Here is a 20,303-nt window from a genome sequence, read left to right on the forward strand (position 1 = left end):
TTTTTACTATTTGTGGGAATTGTTCAGAGGTACATTTATGGATTCCTAAATGGCAGTTTAGTACATGGAGAATGTGCACTGGGTCAAAACTCTTCCTCCTTGCCCTTCCACTGTCTGCCTTCTTTCATCAGGACACTAATCCTGGCTAGCTTAACTATAGTTCCCCTTTACAATAGAAATGAGAAACTGATTTAATGTCAGTTTACTGCCCAAGATCTTAAACAATGGTTTTAAACATGGCTGGAACAGTTTCAGATGTAAAAACGAATGATAGTTTAAGCCCACCAGGATCAGCATGCTGATAGAGATGGTGAGCTCAACATGCTTGCAAAAAAGAGTTTTGCCATGCAGGAATATATTGTACATTGAAACTGGGCCAGAGAACTAATATCTTACATTGCTGCTGGGAGAATGGTTCACACTAAGTTTTGGAGGCAAATGGAAGTGCTGATAACTAAAGAGTAACTGTGCAAGTTGTGGCGCTGTGCTTCTGTAGTAAAATGAAATTTTATGTGTGGTAGAACTAAAAAAGTGAAAACATGTTTAATAGCTAGAGACCTGCTAATTTGCCAGCTATATATATATATATATATATAGAGAGAGAGAGAGAGAGAGAGAGAGAGAGAGTTAAGCTTTTAAATGTGACTTGATAACTTACAAGCTAGAGCTCAGTCAATGGGTTAGTTTCTCTCACTTCCTTTCCCTTATATGTAATTCCTCTTCCACTCTTCCAACTTTTTCTCACTTCTCCTTTTTCCTCTCCTCTGCTCTGTCAGTTGTGCTGCTATTTCCTCCTCTCCAGTCTGTTCCTGTCTTCACTTCATTCCTTCCCCTATTGTCTCATTTGTTTCTTTATCTCCCCACATACCCTGTTCTTTTTTCTACTTTCATCATGCCTCCTTCTCCTTCCCCCATTAAGCTTTCTCTGCTCACGACTCTTCCATCTTGTGTCCTTGGCCGTTCATTCACCTCCCCCATCCCCAGTTTTCCTTTTACCAGCACACACAGCCCTACGCCTGCACAATGGCTGTTGGGGCCTGCCACACGAACCTTGTTTCCACAGTTCTTTGTATGATGAGTCAGGTGCAATTTATGACTCATGTGCAGTTGTGTTAACCTTCGTTGGAGGTGAAGGTTTTCCTCCTTTCACACACCTTTCCTCCTTTTTTTGTACTTTTGCAAGCCTCATGTCTCCACAGCACCTGCTAACACTTCCCTCTTGTGTGTTTGTGCGGTGCTGTTTTTGCTGAACAAACATTGGCACTCTCACCTGAACATCAGAAATAAAAAGAATGATACTTTCCAATAAAGAGTCAATTCTTCTAAAAAACAACCTGATCTGCTTCAGGGATGACTTACCTGTGGCACTCCAAATGTTGTGGGACTCAAAATCCCACCATCCTTTATCACCTGCCACACTCTCTGGGGCTGATGTGAGCTGGACATGCATGCAAACAATGCCACGGGTTAGCAACTCCATTTGGGAGATCTTCTAGTCAAAACAAAAGAACCTACAAAATATTTCCAGATATTTTCTACAAGGTGACGGTAGATGCAAACAGCTTTTTAATCATAGTTTGAATGGAAATATAAGCAATAGATAGTTTGACATTCTTCAAGTCTCTCTTGCTTGCTTATTTTCTTACAGAGACTTGTTTCCACATTTTTGCTGTTGCTCTCATTAGCTTGTTTCTCAGGTTCCCAATGATGGCTCGCAATAGCATCACCAAATCATGTAACTAGGGTTGCTCCTGGTCATCCCACTGTATCCCACTGCCAGTTGCTGCTGCTCTGTTGTAAAGTACTGAGTTGGCTTTGGTACAACTTTCTGCATTGACACTAGTTCTTCTTATAAATTCCAGTATTTGGAATCAGTTCGACCGCTTATGAACGATGAGGAATTTAAAAGGATGGAAGGCCTTGGCAAAGATTTTGCACTTAATCTAGGACCAAAGCTACAATGGTACTTGAAACTGAAATCCTGGTGGGCTACAAACTATGTAAGTAAATGAATTGAATGCTTTCATGAAGTCATGCAGTTAATGCTTCTCAAATCTTCATTCTTGAATTTTAAATTTTCCAAGATTCTCTGCTTAGAATAAAAGATAGCATTTCAGTTCTAGAAATTCTGTTTCTTGTGTTGACTGCAGAGACTGGTGATAGTCAAGACTCGCTAAAAGGTTTTTATGGAATATATTTATAGTAATCCCACCATTTTCAACGAATGTCATAGCACTGTGGCCAGTGCTTTTTTGTGCAAGCATCATCTGCTGTATTTCTGCTGTTAGGAAGGTTGATAGCTGTCTTGGCAGCCTATATTGGGTTATAATAAATTACTAGTTTGATCTCATATTGAATCTTAATTATCTTAAGTTGTTGTTATCCGCCTTTTCCTGCATGGTGAAAATAAACTTGTAAGCCGCATGCAAATGCTGAAACTCTTAGGTTCTCGGTTTGACAGGCAAAACTGCCTGTTTGTTCTTGCACCTGTCTCAAATGTTGTTCCACAGCTCAGGGTTGATGTGGCAAACCAGTTTGGAATTGCACAATGCTACTGATTCACAGATGCTTTTCTGGTTAATCATATCCTTATCTCTGCCTTAGCCAGTTGCACCGAGCATCAGGTACCAAGAAGCTATTTGATATTGGGAGTAGGCTAGTTGAACAACTCAGTTAATTCTGATGGTGGGAATAGGAATCAGAATAATCTTTATTTGCATCACCCACTGGCCATAGCAATAAAATAAAATGTACTGAAGATAGAGGTTAAAAACTTAACTAGACAAAATACATTTTGGAGGTTTACATCAATAATCAAACAATAGATCTTATTCTAATTGCCCCCACTAAAAACCTTGCAGTTTTTGCTGTCACCTGATCATCTTGATCTACTAAAAGAAAGGACACAGTAGCATTGGTTGAGCAACCTGGCATGGACGACAATAGAGGGGTAATAACCTCACTCCTCAAATCTTTATAAAGAGTGCAAGCCAGAAGCACATAGCTCTAGATAATTTTTTTGTTTCGCTCTCTAGCAAAAGTAGAAAATAATACTGAGCTTGTATTCAGTTTTCATTTTCAGAATCAAGGTGTATCCAGGTGTTTAGTGTATTGATGTCCCAATGGTTGGGGCACTTTGTTTTAACTGATGAATGTCACTGATTAATTATTTTGATCTCTTTCATTGTTCTTATAGGTTAGTGATTGGTGGGAAGAATACATTTACCTCCGAGGCCGTGGACCAATTATGGTGAACAGTAATTATTTTGCAATGGTGAGTAAATGGTGCAGTTTTGAAGGCGTCGTCATCTCTCCCGCAGAGCCGCTTCCTTTAGGGCTGAGATGGGAAGCCTGATGCCCTCCAGTTGTTGCTGGACTACAACTCCCACCATCCCTGATTATTGCCATGGTGGGGCTGATGGGAGCTGTATTCCCAACAACAACTGGAAGGCCATAGGTTCTCCATCTCTGCTCTGTGGGCATGTAATTTAGCTGCCACAACATCCTAAATTGTACACCAGGTCACATGCCAGTTGCCTGAACTGGAGCAACTCACTTTTGGGGTTGCTTCATCATGCATACTCTTCCCAGCATGTGCACTAAGATAGAACTTCTGTTGCATTGTAGCATTAGATTCTGGTATGACTAAGAGGTTGTTTTTGGGAGGATATTTTTAAATCATTTTTTCCTGCATGCCTGGGGACTCCCCCTGCAAGGGTTCAGAAATGGCTTCCTTGTCTATGAGACCTAAGGTCATCAAGTTTGCTGTTAGAGAAAACAGTATGAAATGGTGCAATTTAGAGTGTTCCAGTTTAAGGTGCCAGCCATGCCCCTTTCCAGAATATTCCGTTCCACTCCTTGATCCCAATTTTCCATTTCCCCAACCCCAGCCCATCAGATTCTTTGTTCTGTGACTACAAAGCACACTCAGCTGACAGTGAGCTCTTTTGGTATTCCGTCTCTTAGGATTTTTTCGTTTTCATTTTTGCTAACCAAAGCATTTTGCAAGCTATTCCACAATGGTCAGTCAGTATTCCATGTCCATCCTCATTTGGCTTGGGTGTTTGTTTGTTTGTTTGTTTGTTTGTTTTGAAAGGGAGGGTTATCCTGTTGTGTTTATTATTATTATTATTATTAGTAGTAGTAGTCATCTGCTGATAGCTCCTTCTTGTTCATGTATGTTTTGACTACATAAATTCAGGAACTCTCCATGAGGACTAGAAACAGAATACTAGATATTGCCCTGTTTGCATGTCACACTAAGCCAAACTGTGGTAAGAGTGAGCTCCAGGCATGGGGATCTCAACCTCTTCCCTCCTGCCTAGTCATTTTGCTGCTGTACCACATTGAACTAAGCCTTGGTTTAGCTTAACATTTTAGGCTTGCAGTATGGCTTTCCTGGACAAACCATGGTTACAACTTGTGTTTAGTCTGGAGAGACCAAGGCCATGAGCACATCTTTGGACAGCTATAGCTTAGCTCCATGAATCTCAGCAGCAAAATTACCAGGGTGGAGTGAAGCAACTCCCATCTCATCTCCGGGAGCACACATGCTCACACATTCACACTAAGCCATGGTTTGCCTTAGCGTGATGTGCAAACCAAGTTGGTGTCTTGATTAATGAGGTGGAAGATGTTTTCTGAAGATGGCTTTCAGTGAATGTCATACTGACCTGCAACTCTACATGCACTTTGGTGCAACAGAAGTCAAGTAATATATTCTTTATTACATGTGAATAAGACAGTGACTACTAGCAAAGGCTTAACAAAGTAGAAGCTTGTGTGCAGCTGGTGCTGTTGTATTGTGTGAACTATATATAAATGAAAATAAATATATGTGAAGCTTTCCTTTCAACAATGAGCAGTAGGGTTGTGTGTATTTGTGATAGCATTTGTGTTCCTGAGCACATACGGCTCTGCTAACATTCACCCCTGTGTCTATTCTCTTTATCCTTTAGGATTTCCTCTATTTTACTCCTACCAGTGTACAGGCAGCTAGAGCTGGCAATGCTATCCATTCCATACTGCTATACAGAAGAAAACTGGACAGACAACAAATCCAGCCAGTATGTACATTTAAAAAATAATAATAGTCACACATTTGGGTCTGATGCATATAAGAAAAGTCTCATTACTTGCTTAAAAGTAACTCAGAGGAGGAATGAAGCCTCCTACTTTCAAATGTAAGACATGATTTGTCCACCACAGTTAAATGTGCATCCCATAGCAAGCAAGCAAGTGAAACCATGAGGTTGTTGAATTGCTGGGGAACAAATTGATGCAAATGAAAATTGGATTAAAGGCCAAGCCAGTGGGGATCCCTTGGCTAGGGTCCCACTCTTCTTCTTTGGACTCACATGGCTTCTAATGCTGCCTAGCTGATATAAATAGAATTCCCATCTAGGCCTCATGGGGCATGGGTATAGAACTTTGGGAGGGGTTCTGATATGTTCATTCAGTACTCCTATTCATTACAAGCCATAGGGCACCCTCCCCCTGTTTTCACAGCAGGTATGGAGAATTCTGACCTGTGCATGGAGCAGGGCCACTTGAAAAGTGGACTACCTTTCAAGTTTCCATGAACAGTCTGTATACGGAAAGCTACTCTTCCTGTTCAGTTTTAGTATGTGATTTCTATATTTCTTTGTAGGAGGCATTTTAGTGGCACCTTTTAGTGGCACCTGGGGCCAGAAAAATTATCTTGACTGTATTACAGATACAGATAAAGTCTATTAAAAGAGATTTGAAAATGATATCAGATTTTGGAAATGATGACATTTAAAGGATTAAAAAATATCTTAGTGGCAGCCCTCATTTTGATTGATATAAACACAATGCAGCATAATGTTGGAGGGTGCAGAAAAGGAATAAATTTTGGAATGTGTATGGCAGCTTCAGAGAAATTGGAAGAACTTCTGCAAACTCTGCCATTGGCAGACGAGAGAGGTGTCTAGGGAGAAAATAATAATAAAAGGGATTTTGGAAGCTGGCATACTGAAAATGCACAAGCATAAAGCCTCCTGCAGGGAAATTGCATGTGTGTACATGCTGTGGAATATACATATTAATTGATGAAGGTTGGTGAGCCACAATTTCCTCTCGTGGAAATGAGCTGTGAAGTGGCCCCAAGAATCCCCAAATCTTCTGGCATTCTTTCTGATTCACACGTGTTTTTTTCTTCACGTGCTTAACTCCATTTGTGAAATGCAATCATAACACTCGTTTGCGGCATAGATTCTTCTGATGGGATCCACTGTTCCACTCTGCTCAGCACAATGGGAGAGGATGTTTAATACATCCCGTATTCCTGGAGAGGAAACAGGTAAGCTGAATCAGCTGAAGAAAAGGAATATCAAAGAATCGGAATACTTCCAAAATTTCTTGAGTATACCATTCTAATAACAAACATTCATATTTGCAGTGTGTGCAGCCCAAGGAGAATGGAGTGACTTGTACACTTGAAATATGTGGCAGCCGTTGGTATAATCCTGATCCACATTTCAAATACCTTGCTGCCTGAAAACAAAAAAGTGGTTCACCTTGTATTATTATGTGCTGTCCCTGTTCCTTCTCTTTTTAAAAAAATAAAAATAAAGGTGCTCCCAGGAAATGATTTGCTACCCGGTATGGGTTCTTTGACTTTCCTTTTTTCCTTTCAGCTTATGATTTACAATGCCATCCCAATGTGCTCTTCTCAGTATGAACGTTTGTTCAACACTTGCCGTTTACCAGGCACAGAGACAGGTACAGTGTTAGTCCTGTCAATGTTTTTGCCTCCCCACTTTTGCATCCTAATCTTCTATGTATGTAGCAGATAACATAAGCCTACAACATTTGCATACCTTGTGAGGCTGTGTGATTTTTCCATCAGAGAAATCACCATAATTTGCATTATAATATGCTAATAAGATCCAGTTCTTAAAAGTATTGAACCATTTCAGTGTTGTGCAAACGCACTACTAAGTACATTGAGGCATATTATAATGAATGGTGAGAGTTGGTACAGGAATCTGTTCCCATTTGCTGCCACTTCCTAGAACTGTGTGGGGTGTGTGTGTGTGTGTGTGTGTGTGTGTTCCTGAACGGGTGTTGAATCATTTAAATGTATTTTTTCGTTTGTATATCACATTTCTATGCCTCTTCTGTGTTGCCAAAACTAAATTCAAAGTGGTATACTGTACTTCATAAATCATGATAAAAATGAAAAAAAAACTTCTAAAAAAGCAATAAAAACCTCACAAATGCACTTTTAAAAATCTGGTCCTAAATATATTAGCATAATATCAATTCAAAAAACCTTCAGCCATGACTAAAAAGCCCTCTTAAAGAGTCAGGTTTTAACCAGCCACCAAAACAATGAGAGGAGTGGCTAGGTGAGCTTCTGATCAAAATACACCCCAGAGTGTAGGTACTACCACAGAGAAAGCCTTGGAACTCTATGCTCCATTTTTGTGAAAGGTGGACTAACACCTCTCCCCATAGATTTAAGAGTGCAGATTTTCATGAAGTTGATGAATACTTTTCACATGGTGTGTTAAAATTGGCTTGCAGGAATGGGGTGAAGGGTCATTATGTGAAGTCACCCCAAAGAGGGAATGCATTCTTAAAATATTTCTCTAATGAACTTGTTTTCTACTGATAAAATTGTGTTGGTCAAGAACAAAATAGTTCTTGATGCTGAGAGATTGGTTCCATTTCCCACCAGTGCTGCACATGCTGGGTCACAATAAGGGAGTAAGGATCACAAAGCAAAGAAGGATCAACAGATAAACAGCAGAGGATCAACAGCAGAGTAATTCTAATGGTTCTGAGAATATTTCACCATTAGAGTTACTCTGCTTTTGTATCTGTTGATTCTTCTTTGCTTTGCATGTGGTGAGATCTTTTAGCTGAGCCTCGTTACAATGGGAAGAAAATAATGTGAGCATCGCCTCTTCCCCACCCCTTTTCCAGACATGCATAGCAGGGCTCCCCTTTATTTTCTGGAAATATTACTTCAGATCTCTTCACCTGCACAGTTTATCTCAAATAGGGCAAAGGCGGGAGGTAGCCTGTCAAACCAGAGTAAGAAAAGTAGGTAAAGGTGTATTGTATTGTAATTTTCTAATGTTAATAAGAAACTGGATCTGCCTTATGACAAATGTAATGTCATCTAATGTAAAATAATTTAGTTGAGAAAAATGCAGCTGTGGGCCTTGTGCATAGAAACAGACTCGGATGGTTCATATACTTCCTTGAACTGGACCTTGCAAAAGTGCCATGCAACACTTCATAATGCAGTTATTAATTCAACTGGTAATAAGCCCAACATTTTGCCCATTTTGCCCCCTGTTTTTAATAGAATCACAGAAAATAAGCAAACTTTTTTCAAATATGCTCTCAGTTACCTAAAATCACTACTAATGTTCTTAATAATATTTCTAATTTCATTACTCATTTATCTTAAAGCTTTGCTCAGCATGCTGTTCTTTTGGTAATGACAAATAGTGATCAAAATTAGACAATGAATTGCAAATTGCTGGCTTTATTTTGAATGTATTACTTCTACAAAAGCAGTGCTTTTTCTGTGTGATAGTTAATTCTCCGGTTACTATACTGCATCCTGGTTGAAGGTTTGATATCTCCATCTCTTTTTTTCCATAGCTTTAATTTTCTCGCATTTACATTCCTTGACTGTAAAAAACATAGGCTCACAATTCAGTGTACCACTAAGGAGATAGGTTTCATCCCCCTGTGGGAGGGAAATGCCATTGATGCTAGAACAGTGAGTTAGTTGAATACAGCCCATATAATGTTAATTTATCTGAGGATATGTAGTTTTACCTCCAGTCATAGTTGGACATATTATCAGGCTCCATATCAAGGTTTGTTAGAGAAAACTTCAGACTTGAAAACTTCAGACAGAAAACTAGTTACTGGCTTTGATATGGTGAACAATTTCCCCATGTGGTCACTTCCATTTACTTTCCATATAAAAAGAAAGAAAAAAGAGTGGCACAGTCACATGAGAGGACTCTCCTTAACCAGTGATTGTTGGAATAATTACTACTATTTTTGGAGAATAACAAGCAGGAATACAGATACAGCTTTGAGTAAAAGTATAGATATGTGTGCTTCTAAATAAATATTTTTTCATTGTCAGAATTTCCATAGTACAGTCTATTCGGCTTAGCTTTCCAAGTGTCTTGATCGGTGCTTGACTGGAATGCAGTGCTGCACCTAACTCCATTCAGCTGCCAAGGTTCCAAAATAGTTAGTTGGATACCATGAGGTATGCAAAAGAAAGCTGCCTGTGCATATAGGAGATTGCTTGTTTTAATATTGGACATCTTCTTCATGAATATCATCATTCATGAACAAATAGTGTTGTAACTCTACAGGTTGCATCCAGTGAAGTCATCCCATTCGCACAAGGGCTTATGCTTTTGCAGTGGAGCTTCTCCCTCTCCCTTCATGTTTTCCCCAAATCTGTTCTGTTCCCCAGTCCTCTGGAGCAGATTTTGGGGTGAGCACATGGGGAGCATTGGGAGGCGAAGTGCCATTGCAAAACAGAAGTCCTTGTGTGAATCGTTGGATGACATCCCAACTCCGTAAACCAATTTAAGACCAAGCAAATGGATGTGAAATAATGTATGCAGTTTGGAGCTGAGCACTCCATAGATGTTAAGTTTAAACATTACGGAAATCTTTGCTCATTTCCAAACTTTGGGTTGCAATTCTAGACACTATCCAGCATATAAAAGACAGCAAGCACATTGTTGTGTACCATAAGGGATGCTATTACAAAGTATGGCTGTACTATGATGGCAGACTGCTGAAACCCCGGGAGATTGAACAGCAGATGCAGCGGATTCTAGATGACAAATCAGAGCCCCAGCCAGGGGAAGAGAAGTTAGCTGCTCTTACGGCAGGAGACAGGTATGAACTTAAGAGACACCCCAAAACAATTGCCAATCATTTCTCAAAACTGGAAAACAATTTGGGGCTACTTTCAGCTTTAAGAGTCTTTCTGCTTCTATAGCTGCCTAAATGTTTGCTGACTATCCCTGTTATTATTCTGTATAGTCTGTTCCATATAGTCTTCAAGTGCTTTTGTATTTATACTATTGTAAGATGGACTGACTGACATCTTAGCATAGTGTATCTGGGCTTCTCAAGCTGAGGAGAGTTACAAACAATTTATTAATAGTTGCATTGTAGAATTTGCTGGGTACACCCAGTGATATTTCTTGGGAGGGCAAGTATACAGTGTGTTTAGTGGTCTGGACAATTTTGTAACCTTTTGAGGACCTGGTACTTGCCATCTGTGGATCTTGGACTTGTAATGCATGGATAGGGAGATTCCACATTGAGCATGGGATCTTTGTGTTCAGATAGCATTTGGTGCATCTTTAGAGGAGCAGGGCTGGAGTCCCAGAAGCCTGAGACATGTGCTTGAACTTGCTGCACACAGAAGTTCTAGGGATAAAGATCATCTGAACCTGCCCAGAGACACTATCATATTTTAAGCCATTGAATAGTGTATCCACTATTGTGTGCATCTTCCATTTTAGACTTCACTATCTGTGGAAATTGCATTTTTCACCTTCAGAGCATGTTGGTTCTTCTTTTCCCTCTGCACTACTTTAAATCTGTTTTAAAAGAGGGTGGTTGTAAGGTTAGTTGCATTCACGGACTTGGCATAATGTCTCTGTTTATATTTTTCTGGCAGAGTCCCTTGGGCTAAGGCACGCCAGACATATTTTGCCCGTGGAAAGAATAAGCAGTCTTTGGATGCTGTTGAAAAGGCAGCTTTCTTTGTGACGTTGGATGACACTGCTCAGGGTTACAGGGAAGATGATCCAGTGACATCAATGGACACCTATGCAAAGGCACTTCTACATGGCAAATGCTATGACAGGTACTTTGGGGTGTGGGAAGCAACCGTGATCTTTCACTTTTTGTTATACATGCCTTGCCTTGTTCATACGTAGTGGTAGGTTTATGTTTTATCCTGAACTTTTGATACAGTAAGTCCCCAACTTTTAACACATTTAGCACATTTAACTTGTGCACATTAACTTGGCAAAATAAATAAATAAATGGGGGAAATTTGGGGTGGGGGGAGAATGACGTTGGCAATCCCACTCACTGTTGAACCCAATTTGTTTTGAACGTACATGGATTTGGATTTAGGTGCAATCCCTGGAACATAACCCTCATGTAATTTGTAGGCTTACTTTATTATCTCTTAAACTGAGAATCAAAATGGCACAAACAAAACTGCTTTTTCGTTCAGTGTCGTGTGTATGAATGGCATAACTTGCTTTAATATAGTTTACACATTTTACCTGAGGACCATTAAAATATTTAAATCGTTTTTTCTTTTCCTCTCTCTCTCTCTCTCTCTCTCTCTCTCTCTCTCTCTCTCTCTCTCTCTCTCTCTCTCTCTTTAGTACTGAGTTAAGATGAAATGTGTTTGTGATATCTTTCTTGAGTGTGGATTTTCTTTTTTAAGCATTTGATGAATGTCGCATATCGAACCTTTTGTGAAGTGTCCCTGGATATTTATTTACAAATGTGTGTTTCATACATATAACTACATAGTTTCCCTCAAAGATTGCCAGGAATTGTACCTTCTTGGTGAGGGCACTAAGAATTCCCTAGCCCCTTCCACCACAGAATACACTTCCTGGGAAGAGGGAATGACTCTGTTGTAGATTCTTTGCCCCAGTTGTAAAACTTGGATAAAATAAATTATTTTGCTATGTTAACTAATCTTACCCGCTTTTTATTTTATGTAATATGTGATGCAGCTGCACATTTCAGCTGCCCAGAGCCTATATGGCTTTAATATAATGTATGTTAAGTTTCACAAGTTAATTATTTAATAAATTGATCAACCTTGTGTTCTTTACTCATTTCACTTTGAAGTTGCTGCTATAAATGTGTGGTTAGTTTTACTTTTCTTTTTAGGTGAATAGCAAGTCTTTATTTGCAAAGGTTTAGCTTTCAGTAACACAATGTTGCGGGAACTTTCTGTCTCTCATAGGTGGTTTGACAAGTCATTCACTCTTGTAGTGTTTAAGAATGCTAAATTGGGCCTGAATACAGAACATTCTTGGGCAGATGCTCCTATTGTTGGCCATCTTTGGGAGGTGAGTGTGTGAATATTCAAAGTGGAGGAAAACCAAAGTTAAAACTTGGTACTTAAAAAACATTATTGCAAGTAGTGGGCATGGAATCTAAAAGCGCTTTTCTTCTCTCTGTGTGTGTTCCAGAGAAGAGAAAAGTTACAGCACAAAAATACATTTGAAAAGCCTACTTCTGTAGAACTAAGACAAAGCTAAGATGAAGTAAAAAGAATAAAATACCACTTATCTCTGTTCCCTAATGTCTGTGAAACATTTTGTTGCTCAGATTCCTTTATTCCCACCACCTACTCCAAGCTCACAAATAAAATTTCATTCTGTATTGGCAAAGGATAGGCCACAGGGTAAACATAGAAACAGTTTTCCATTGTTTTAGGCATTGACGTGATCCTAAGCCTTATCAGTGTGTAGGGCATCTCATGGAGGTCACTCAGAGCTACTAATAAACCTTGTATCTTCTTCAGGCTGGTGCATGGTTTCAACTTGACTAAAGCCTTTCTAAGCCTTCTGTTCCCATGGTCCAGCACAGACATACCAATTGTTATTTATTATTTCTGTCCTTAAAGCAAACCTTTGGGCCTGCTTGAATGGTGAATCGAGAGTTCTCTCGGCCAGTGTTTGCTTGCCAGTGTTTTCTGGGGTGGTCACCTTTACTGTGCACACGTATTCGCTGCCAAAATTATCTGAGTAACAATCAGAAGACATTTAAGTGCACTTACATGCAGATAAGCATCAAATGCTGGAAGGGCAAGGTTGGCATTTTAAAACAACTCAAGGTACAATAGGTTTTGTAAAATAGTAGCAGTAACAAGGGTACTAATCCTCTTTCCCCCTCTAAATCCATTTTTTAAAAATCTCAGAAGTTTTCTATAGTGATTTAAGCATGTTTCATGTTTTACAACAGTGTATTTATGGTGTATGTAATGATGTGCTTTCCTTGCTTCCCTCTCCCAACCCCGAACTCCTTCCCAGAATGTGATGTTCTCCGACTGTCTTGAGCTGGGCTACTCCGAAGATGGCCATTGCAAAGGAGAAGCTATTTCAGGCATTCCTATGCCTACCAGACTGCAGTGGGAAATCTCTGAAGAAGTAAGTGCAAAGCCACTTCGGATCAATATTGCAACTTTCTTCCTGCTGATTGAAGTGCTCATCTGTCCATTTTTCAGTAAAGATAGCTATTGTCTAGCTAGGACTTAAATTAATCAAGAGATGTATTTTCATGAGATCTGCTAGGAAGAAAACTCGATAGTGTTGCACATTATAATTGTTGTTATTTTTTCATCTGTTTTCAAATGCAGATCACAGTAATTAATTAATTAATTAATATCCTGCCTTCTCCCAGTGCAGGCAACTTACAACATGAATACATAAAAAAACGATTCAGCTATAAAACCCACCAATGAGTTCTAAATATACTGTATATTAAAAACACTAATGAAACAAGTTACCCTATTCAAAAAGCACTGAATCAAAAGAAAACCATTAAAAAAACGGTTAAAAGCAACAGAAGAAAATATACAACACCCACCATTAGAAGACCATGCCACAACATTGACCAGTTATTGGCCAATGACCTGTCTAATCAAAAACAGGAAAGCAGAGAGGGGGCCAGCCTAGCCTCCTGTGGAACAGAGTTGCACAATTCAGGAACAGCCACCAAGAAGGGCCTCTCTCGTATCCTTGCCAAATGTGCCTGTGAGGGTGGTGGGACCAAGAGAAAGGCCTCTCTTGCTGATCCCAGAATCTGGGCAGGCACATAGAGATGCTGTCCTTCAGAAAGCCTAGACCCAATGCATTTATAGGTCCTAACCAGCACTTTGAATGTTTTTTTTACATGCCCACATTTTCCTGTAAAAATCTTCTACATCATTAAAGAGGCACAGATCTTCCCACAGTTGCCTGGGCAAAGGTCTCATGCCATTCCGCTTCCTGCCCATTGCCCTCATTATTGGAATGTTAAATTTAGATCATTCCAAAATACACTCCTGCTTTCATGCTTTTCACAGGGACCTGGTTGTCCACTCTGGGAACAGGATGCTGGATTAGATGGGCCACTGACCTCATCCAGCAGGTTTTCACATGCACTTGCCATAGGCCTGAATTCCTATGCCTCATAGGGTTTCACTTCACACATCCCTTAATATGTAAGTGAATGTGTCTAAATTGCATAAGCAGTTCTGGATATACTGAACTAGCTTGGCTAGTGCTAATATTTCCCAGTTCCAAATGCTGACCTTCAGTGACTTATTAGAAAGGCTCTACTCCTATTGATGTAACTTCATCACTTCATTTAAACAGTGTTTGACAACATTTATTGGCATAACTCAGTAACATTTTCCAAAATTGTACTTTTTAAGTAGTACAATTTGTTTGTACACTCATAAAAAATTTCAGAATTCATATAAAAATATATATTTTAATGCATTTGCTTTTTTATTTTTGGTTATCTTTTCATACAAGAAACTAATGGAACTGTCCAGCACTGGTGAATAGAATGGGGTTAGGAGTGAGGGGCAGGTGACTAGAAACATTTATTTTAAGTGATGCAGGTTTTATATTCAGAACAATACAGAATTCATAAATCTTTCCATGCTAGAATTTTACTAGGTTCACGGCAAAGTTCCATTTGTGTGAACTGCAGGAAACTGTTACTTTTGAAAATAAGCTCCAAAGCAAAATCAAATTGCTAAACAAAAATATTTAATTTTCATCTTCTTAAACTGTTTTTAAATGCTGTGTTTTAACCTGCCCTGGGACCTTAGGGTGAAGTGTGGGTAATTAATAATAAACATGAAAATATAAAATTTGTGGAACTAGTTTTGTAATGTAACACTTGCTACTGTTTAGTGCCAAGAAGTGATTGAGAGGTCCCTGGCCGTGGCAAGGCCTCTAGCAGAGGATGTGGATTTTCATTCCTTTCCTTTTGACACATTTGGGAAAGGATTGATGAAGAAAACAAAGACGAGCCCTGATGCATTTGTGCAACTTGCCCTGCAGCTTGCTCATTACCGGGTAAGTAACCTCAGCATAATATTCTCTATGAGATACTTTATAAAAGAAATATCTATCTGTGTGTGCACTATGTTTGTGTGCGCTATGTTTGTGTGCATAATGGTTTCCTTTCATTTTTCTTTAATGAAAGAGTGCATTATAAAAGAGAAAATAATAATGCAAGGAAACTAGTAATTAAAGTGCTGCAACTGTTCCCTTCCCCAGGAACAGAAACTTAAGGAGCAGTTCATCACTTATCTGCAAGCAGTATCAAAAAGCAAGAAATATAACAATGATAGTAATAATAATAATAATAATAATAATAATAATAACCTTCATGGATCAATAATAATAATAATAATAATAATAATAATAATAATAATAATAATATACTATTTATACCACACCCATCTGGCTGAGTTTCCCCAGCTACTCTGGGCAGCTCCCAATCAAGTGTTAAAAATAATACAGCATTAAATATTTAATAATCATAATCATAATCATAATTTATTATTTATACCCCACCCATCTGGCCAGGTTCCCCAAGCCAATCTTCCCTAAACAGGGCTGCCTTCAGATTTCTTTTAAAAATAGGATAGCTGCTTATTTCCTTGACATCTGATGGGAGGGCATTCCAAAGGGTGGGCGCAACTACCGAGAAGGCCCTCTGTCTGGTTCCCTGTAATCTCATTTCTCGGAGTGAGGGAACCGCCAGAAAGCCCTTGGCACTGGACCTCAATGCTGGGTGAAACGATGGGGGCAGAGACGCTCCTTCAGGTATACAGGACCGAGGCCATTTAGGGCTTTAAATGTCAGCACCAACACTTTGAATTGTGCTCGGAAACGTACTGGGAGCCAATGCAGATCTCTCAGGACCGGTGTTATATGGTCCCTGTGGCCACTCCCAGTCACCAGTCTAGCTGCCGCATTCTGGATTAGTTGCAGTTTCCGGGTCACCTTCAAAGGTAGCCCCACGTAGAGTGCATTGCAGTAGTCCAAGTGGGAGATAACTAGAGCATGCACCATTCTGGGAAGACAGTCCGCAGGCAGGTAGGGTCTCAGCCTGCGTACCAGATGGAGCTGGTAGACAGCTGCCCTGGATACAGAACTGACCTGCGCCTCCATGGACAGCTGTGAGTCCAAAATGACTCCCAGGCTGCGCACCTGGTCCTTCAGGGGCATAGTTACCCCATTCAGGACCAGGGAGTCCCCCATACCCACCTGCCCCATCCCCCCAAAACAGTACTTCTATCTTGTCAGGATTCAACCTCAATCTGTTAGCCGCCATCCATCCTCCAACCGTCTCCAGGCACTCACACAGGACATTCACTGCCTTCACTGGTTCTGATTTAAAATAGAGGTAGAGCTGAATCTGCAAACAGCAAGCTTTTTCTGAAACACATTCATGATGCTTCATCTGCCTACACTGGACAGGCTGGGACTGCTGTTGCATTGTACTGTATTTAGAAAGTCACAAATCTCAGTCTCAGAAAATCTCAGAAACATGACATCACTGGGATGCAATGATTTGACATTAACATCACCTGACTGCTCCATTAAAAGATAGTTTAACAAAGGATGGCTAATTCTGTGTGGGAAAGCTAGTATGGAAATATCAGTTGCCTACAGTAAAGAGACTTTTGGCTCCCTAGAATAATTGCGTAACTCACAAGTAGATATTCCTTGCAAAATTATTAATAACCTATGCCTTTGTCAAATCCATGCTTATGCTTTCTCATAAAAGGCTAAGTCTTACTCATATAGCTCTCAATGAATCATAGGTTTGAAGAAGCATGTTTACATGAGTGATCTAACCAGCATTGCATACATTGGTTTTCAAAATGTTTTTGAGAGAGTTCCTCCTTGAAGATCCGTAATAAGGAAATCAGTTCTCAAAAAGCACATGGCAGATCTGGAAAGAATGCAGAAGAACACAACTGCAGGGACAATCCAGTACAGATTTACCTTACATTTTTTTGCACACATCCATGAAGCTGGTGTGCATGTATGAGAGATGGACACATACACAATGCACACATACCTATCTGCAGGTACTCATTCAGCTTATGTGTGAGCTTGCCAGTCTTCTAACAGAGATTGTTGAGAACACAGAACTCATTGAGGGAAATAATATTTCCATCAGAAATAATATTTCCATCAGATGCTCAGAACAAAGATCAACACTATAAATGAGTCCTTGTCATTAATTTGGTGCATGATTTTTAGGTTGTTGATTCTTTATGTTAATTCAGTGTTTCTCAGGACTTGAACTTGTTGCTTGCATCTAAATCTCTATGAATTATTTTTAGGACATGGGGAAATTCTGCTTAACATATGAAGCATCGATGACCCGCCTATTTAGAGAAGGCAGAACAGAAACAGTTCGTTCATGTACTGTCCAGTCATGCAAATTTGTGCAAGCTATGGATGATCCAACTGAGAGTGTGAGTTTAATGTAGCAATCAATTATAGCTTTGCTTTTATTTTTATGTACAGTTGCATGCTGCTTCTTGGGAAACAAATATTGCTGCTTTCTTATCCAGCACAACAGTAACAATGGCGCCATCAGGCCATATGGAGTCATTGTTAGGAGAAACTGTAAAGAATACAAGAAAATAATAAGAAATTCGGCTGCAGCAAAATCCAACTTTTACCTTTATCTGAAATATGCCTCACCACTTTTAGATAGAGCACATTAAGTATTATAAGCATGCTATCTTATGCTGCGTGTGTTTTTTCCTTTCTGAAACAAAGAAACTTGAAATAGACATTTGTAAGCTACTATAACAGTGTGGAATCAAGGATGGGAAAACAAACATTTCTGATTTGCACCATCTGGTGGTCAGTGATGAAACGCTCTAGCTGAGAAAATTGGAAAAAACATGTTTCTATATTATTACTCAAGGTTTTTAATATGGGATGGAATTCAACGCCATGCTAATACAGTTGCTTTGTCAGCGCAAGTATTTCTGCTTCCCCTCTCCCCATAAGCTGTTCTGGAGAGTCCTCCCAACCTCCCCAGACACGATGTGGGGCATGAGGGAAGGGGGACTCATTGTTCTGCCTCCCGCTAGTACAGCTATTTTGTTGATTCCAACTCATGATCCCAAGTATTGACTCATTCAAGATGTTTTTGTTTTCAGTAGTAAAATTGGTTATGGAAATCATTTTCATTTCTAAAGCAGTTAAACAGTCGTGTTAATAATGGGTGTCAAGCAACATTAAATCAATGCTTTCTTTTTATTGGTGTCTTATTCCAAAGAGTAGGTGGAGAGAGAGAAAAGTAGTGTTCATTATGCCATGGGAGTGCAAAATATAAGCTGTGAATTGATTTCAAACATTTTCTGTAATACAGCTTTTTAAAAATTGCATGTGCACTAAAATTCTGCCAATCATTCCAAGGTTATGGAATGTGACTGACTTCATAGAAGCCCTGTGTGAAGCTCTAAAGTTTTTAGTAATATTGAATAGTAGTTGCATTTATAGAAGCATGTATCAATGTTTTACCGTATAATGACGAATCTGTAGTCACCAGGATAAAGTTCTGATAGCTTAGGGTTGCCACACAAACAGTGTCCAGACGGAATTCACTGAAAAGAAGCTCAACAACTTTGTGTACAGATTTTCACTTCTTAAATATGGCAACTCTATAATAGCTGAACTATTTTGCATTGGTCTGTGTCTAATATACACAAGTACCCTAATTGTACATAAGAACTGTCCATATTTTCCAGTTCAATCCAAAGTTTGAGAGACTGTCTTGAAATATCACAGTCATACTGACTGATGTGGCCATTTTGTCAGATTTTTACTCTGAAATATGAAAGGATCCATTAATTTATTAAGGGATCCATTAATGTTTTAAGTGAACATACCATTCATTTGAATTTTGCAGTTGACTCTGCAATCCAAAGAAGTACATAGATATCCGTATATGTACAACAGTACCCTTCCATGATTCCCTACTCCCTGGCCCCTACTACTACCCCCTATTAGGAATTTCAACAGGGTTGCCAAAACATCCCAGGAATTAAAAGAAAAGCATTGTGAAACACTGTTCACAATGCTTTTTTAATTCCAGGGATATTTTGGCAACCCTGTTGAATAGGATACTGTAGCAGTAGGATACTGAAGATGGAGAAAGCTGAAAGAGAGCTCTGCATGCCTCTGTGTGCCTATAATGTTCTGCCTTTTTCTAGGCTTTCAGGTTACTCTAATGCTATTTTAAATTGAAAATTTTGAATTTTACCTCTCTTAATCCTCAGATTGAAAAGAAGCGTGCCCTTTTCAAGGCTGCTGCTGATAATCATCAGCACTTGTATCGTCTTGCCATGACTGGTTCCGGCATAGATCGCCACCTTTTCTGCCTTTATGTGGTGTCCAAATACCTCGCTGTTGAATCTCCTTTCCTTAAGGAGGTGAGTAGTGATATAATGTGCTACTGATCACATAAGAAGTGGGAACAGTATATTTTGGTTGAAATAATAATAATAATAATAATAATAATAATAATAATAATAATAATAATAAATAATTTATTTATTTATACCCCGCCCATCTGGCCGGGTTCCCCCAGCCACTCTGGGCGGCTTCCAACAAAATATTAAAATGCATACAAAGAGATGCCAAGTTTCTGGGCATTTCGAAGCATGGAAGGAAACTTGTGGGCCTTAAAGAAAGGTAATTTAGGCCTAACAACTGATTTACGTTTCATAATTTTATGATCAATAAATAAATATAAATGTATTATTCATAAACATTTAAAAATATAGACAGCAGTGGGCCATATGGAAAAATAGTTTAACTCAATATAAAGCAGCTTCCTAAATCCTTAATTTTTTTCCCAAACAAGAATTACAAATATATCCAATATTGAGAGAGCCCTGTGAGCTGTTGTACCCTAAGTAAATCTTAGTATTGCTAGTTGGGCACAGGAATATCTGATGGTGCAATGACACACATGCAGATCAACCTTGCTGTATATTGATCTACCACAAAGATATTGATCTTCCACAAAGCACAATTTTCACAAATATTCCTGTTCAGTGGTAGAGTTACATTCTTGCTGGAGCACAGCTATCCTGAACACATAGTTTTAATGAGCAGCATTCTCTGTTGCTCATCATGTGAAAATCTAAAGCACACTTCTTTGTCAAAGAGCATTGACATGTTCTATAATCT

The 20,303-nt window shown here is 39.2% G+C and overlaps 1 protein-coding gene across 5 annotated transcripts in view; it reads left to right on the top strand.

Annotated features, from left to right (window-relative positions):
* The window catches only part of CPT1A (carnitine palmitoyltransferase 1A), a 45,893-nt gene that overhangs the window by 17,634 nt on the left and 7,956 nt on the right, over positions 1-20,303 (top strand). For 4 of the 5 annotated variants that reach the window (XM_035122602.3, XM_088665540.1, XM_035122610.3 and 1 more), the window contains exons 6-16: positions 1,863-2,000; positions 3,197-3,274; positions 4,959-5,066; positions 6,235-6,322; positions 9,723-9,918; positions 10,712-10,900; positions 12,032-12,137; positions 13,104-13,220; positions 14,979-15,143; positions 17,432-17,566; positions 19,388-19,540. In XM_035122602.3, coding sequence (XP_034978493.1) covers positions 1,863-2,000; positions 3,197-3,274; positions 4,959-5,066; positions 6,235-6,322; positions 9,723-9,918; positions 10,712-10,900; positions 12,032-12,137; positions 13,104-13,220; positions 14,979-15,143; positions 17,432-17,566; positions 19,388-19,540 — 1,473 coding nt within the window. Of the gene's footprint in view, positions 1-1,862; positions 2,001-3,196; positions 3,275-4,958; positions 5,067-6,234; positions 6,323-6,659; positions 6,745-9,722; positions 9,919-10,711; positions 10,901-12,031; positions 12,138-13,103; positions 13,221-14,978; positions 15,144-17,431; positions 17,567-19,387; positions 19,541-20,303 lie in introns of all 5 variants that reach the window. The other variant, XM_035122628.3, reaches the window with a different exon arrangement.

Source organism: Zootoca vivipara, chromosome 1 (assembly GCF_965207765.1).
Source record: "Zootoca vivipara chromosome 1, rZooViv2.hap1.1, whole genome shotgun sequence".
Taxonomy (NCBI): Eukaryota; Metazoa; Chordata; class Lepidosauria; order Squamata; family Lacertidae; genus Zootoca; species Zootoca vivipara.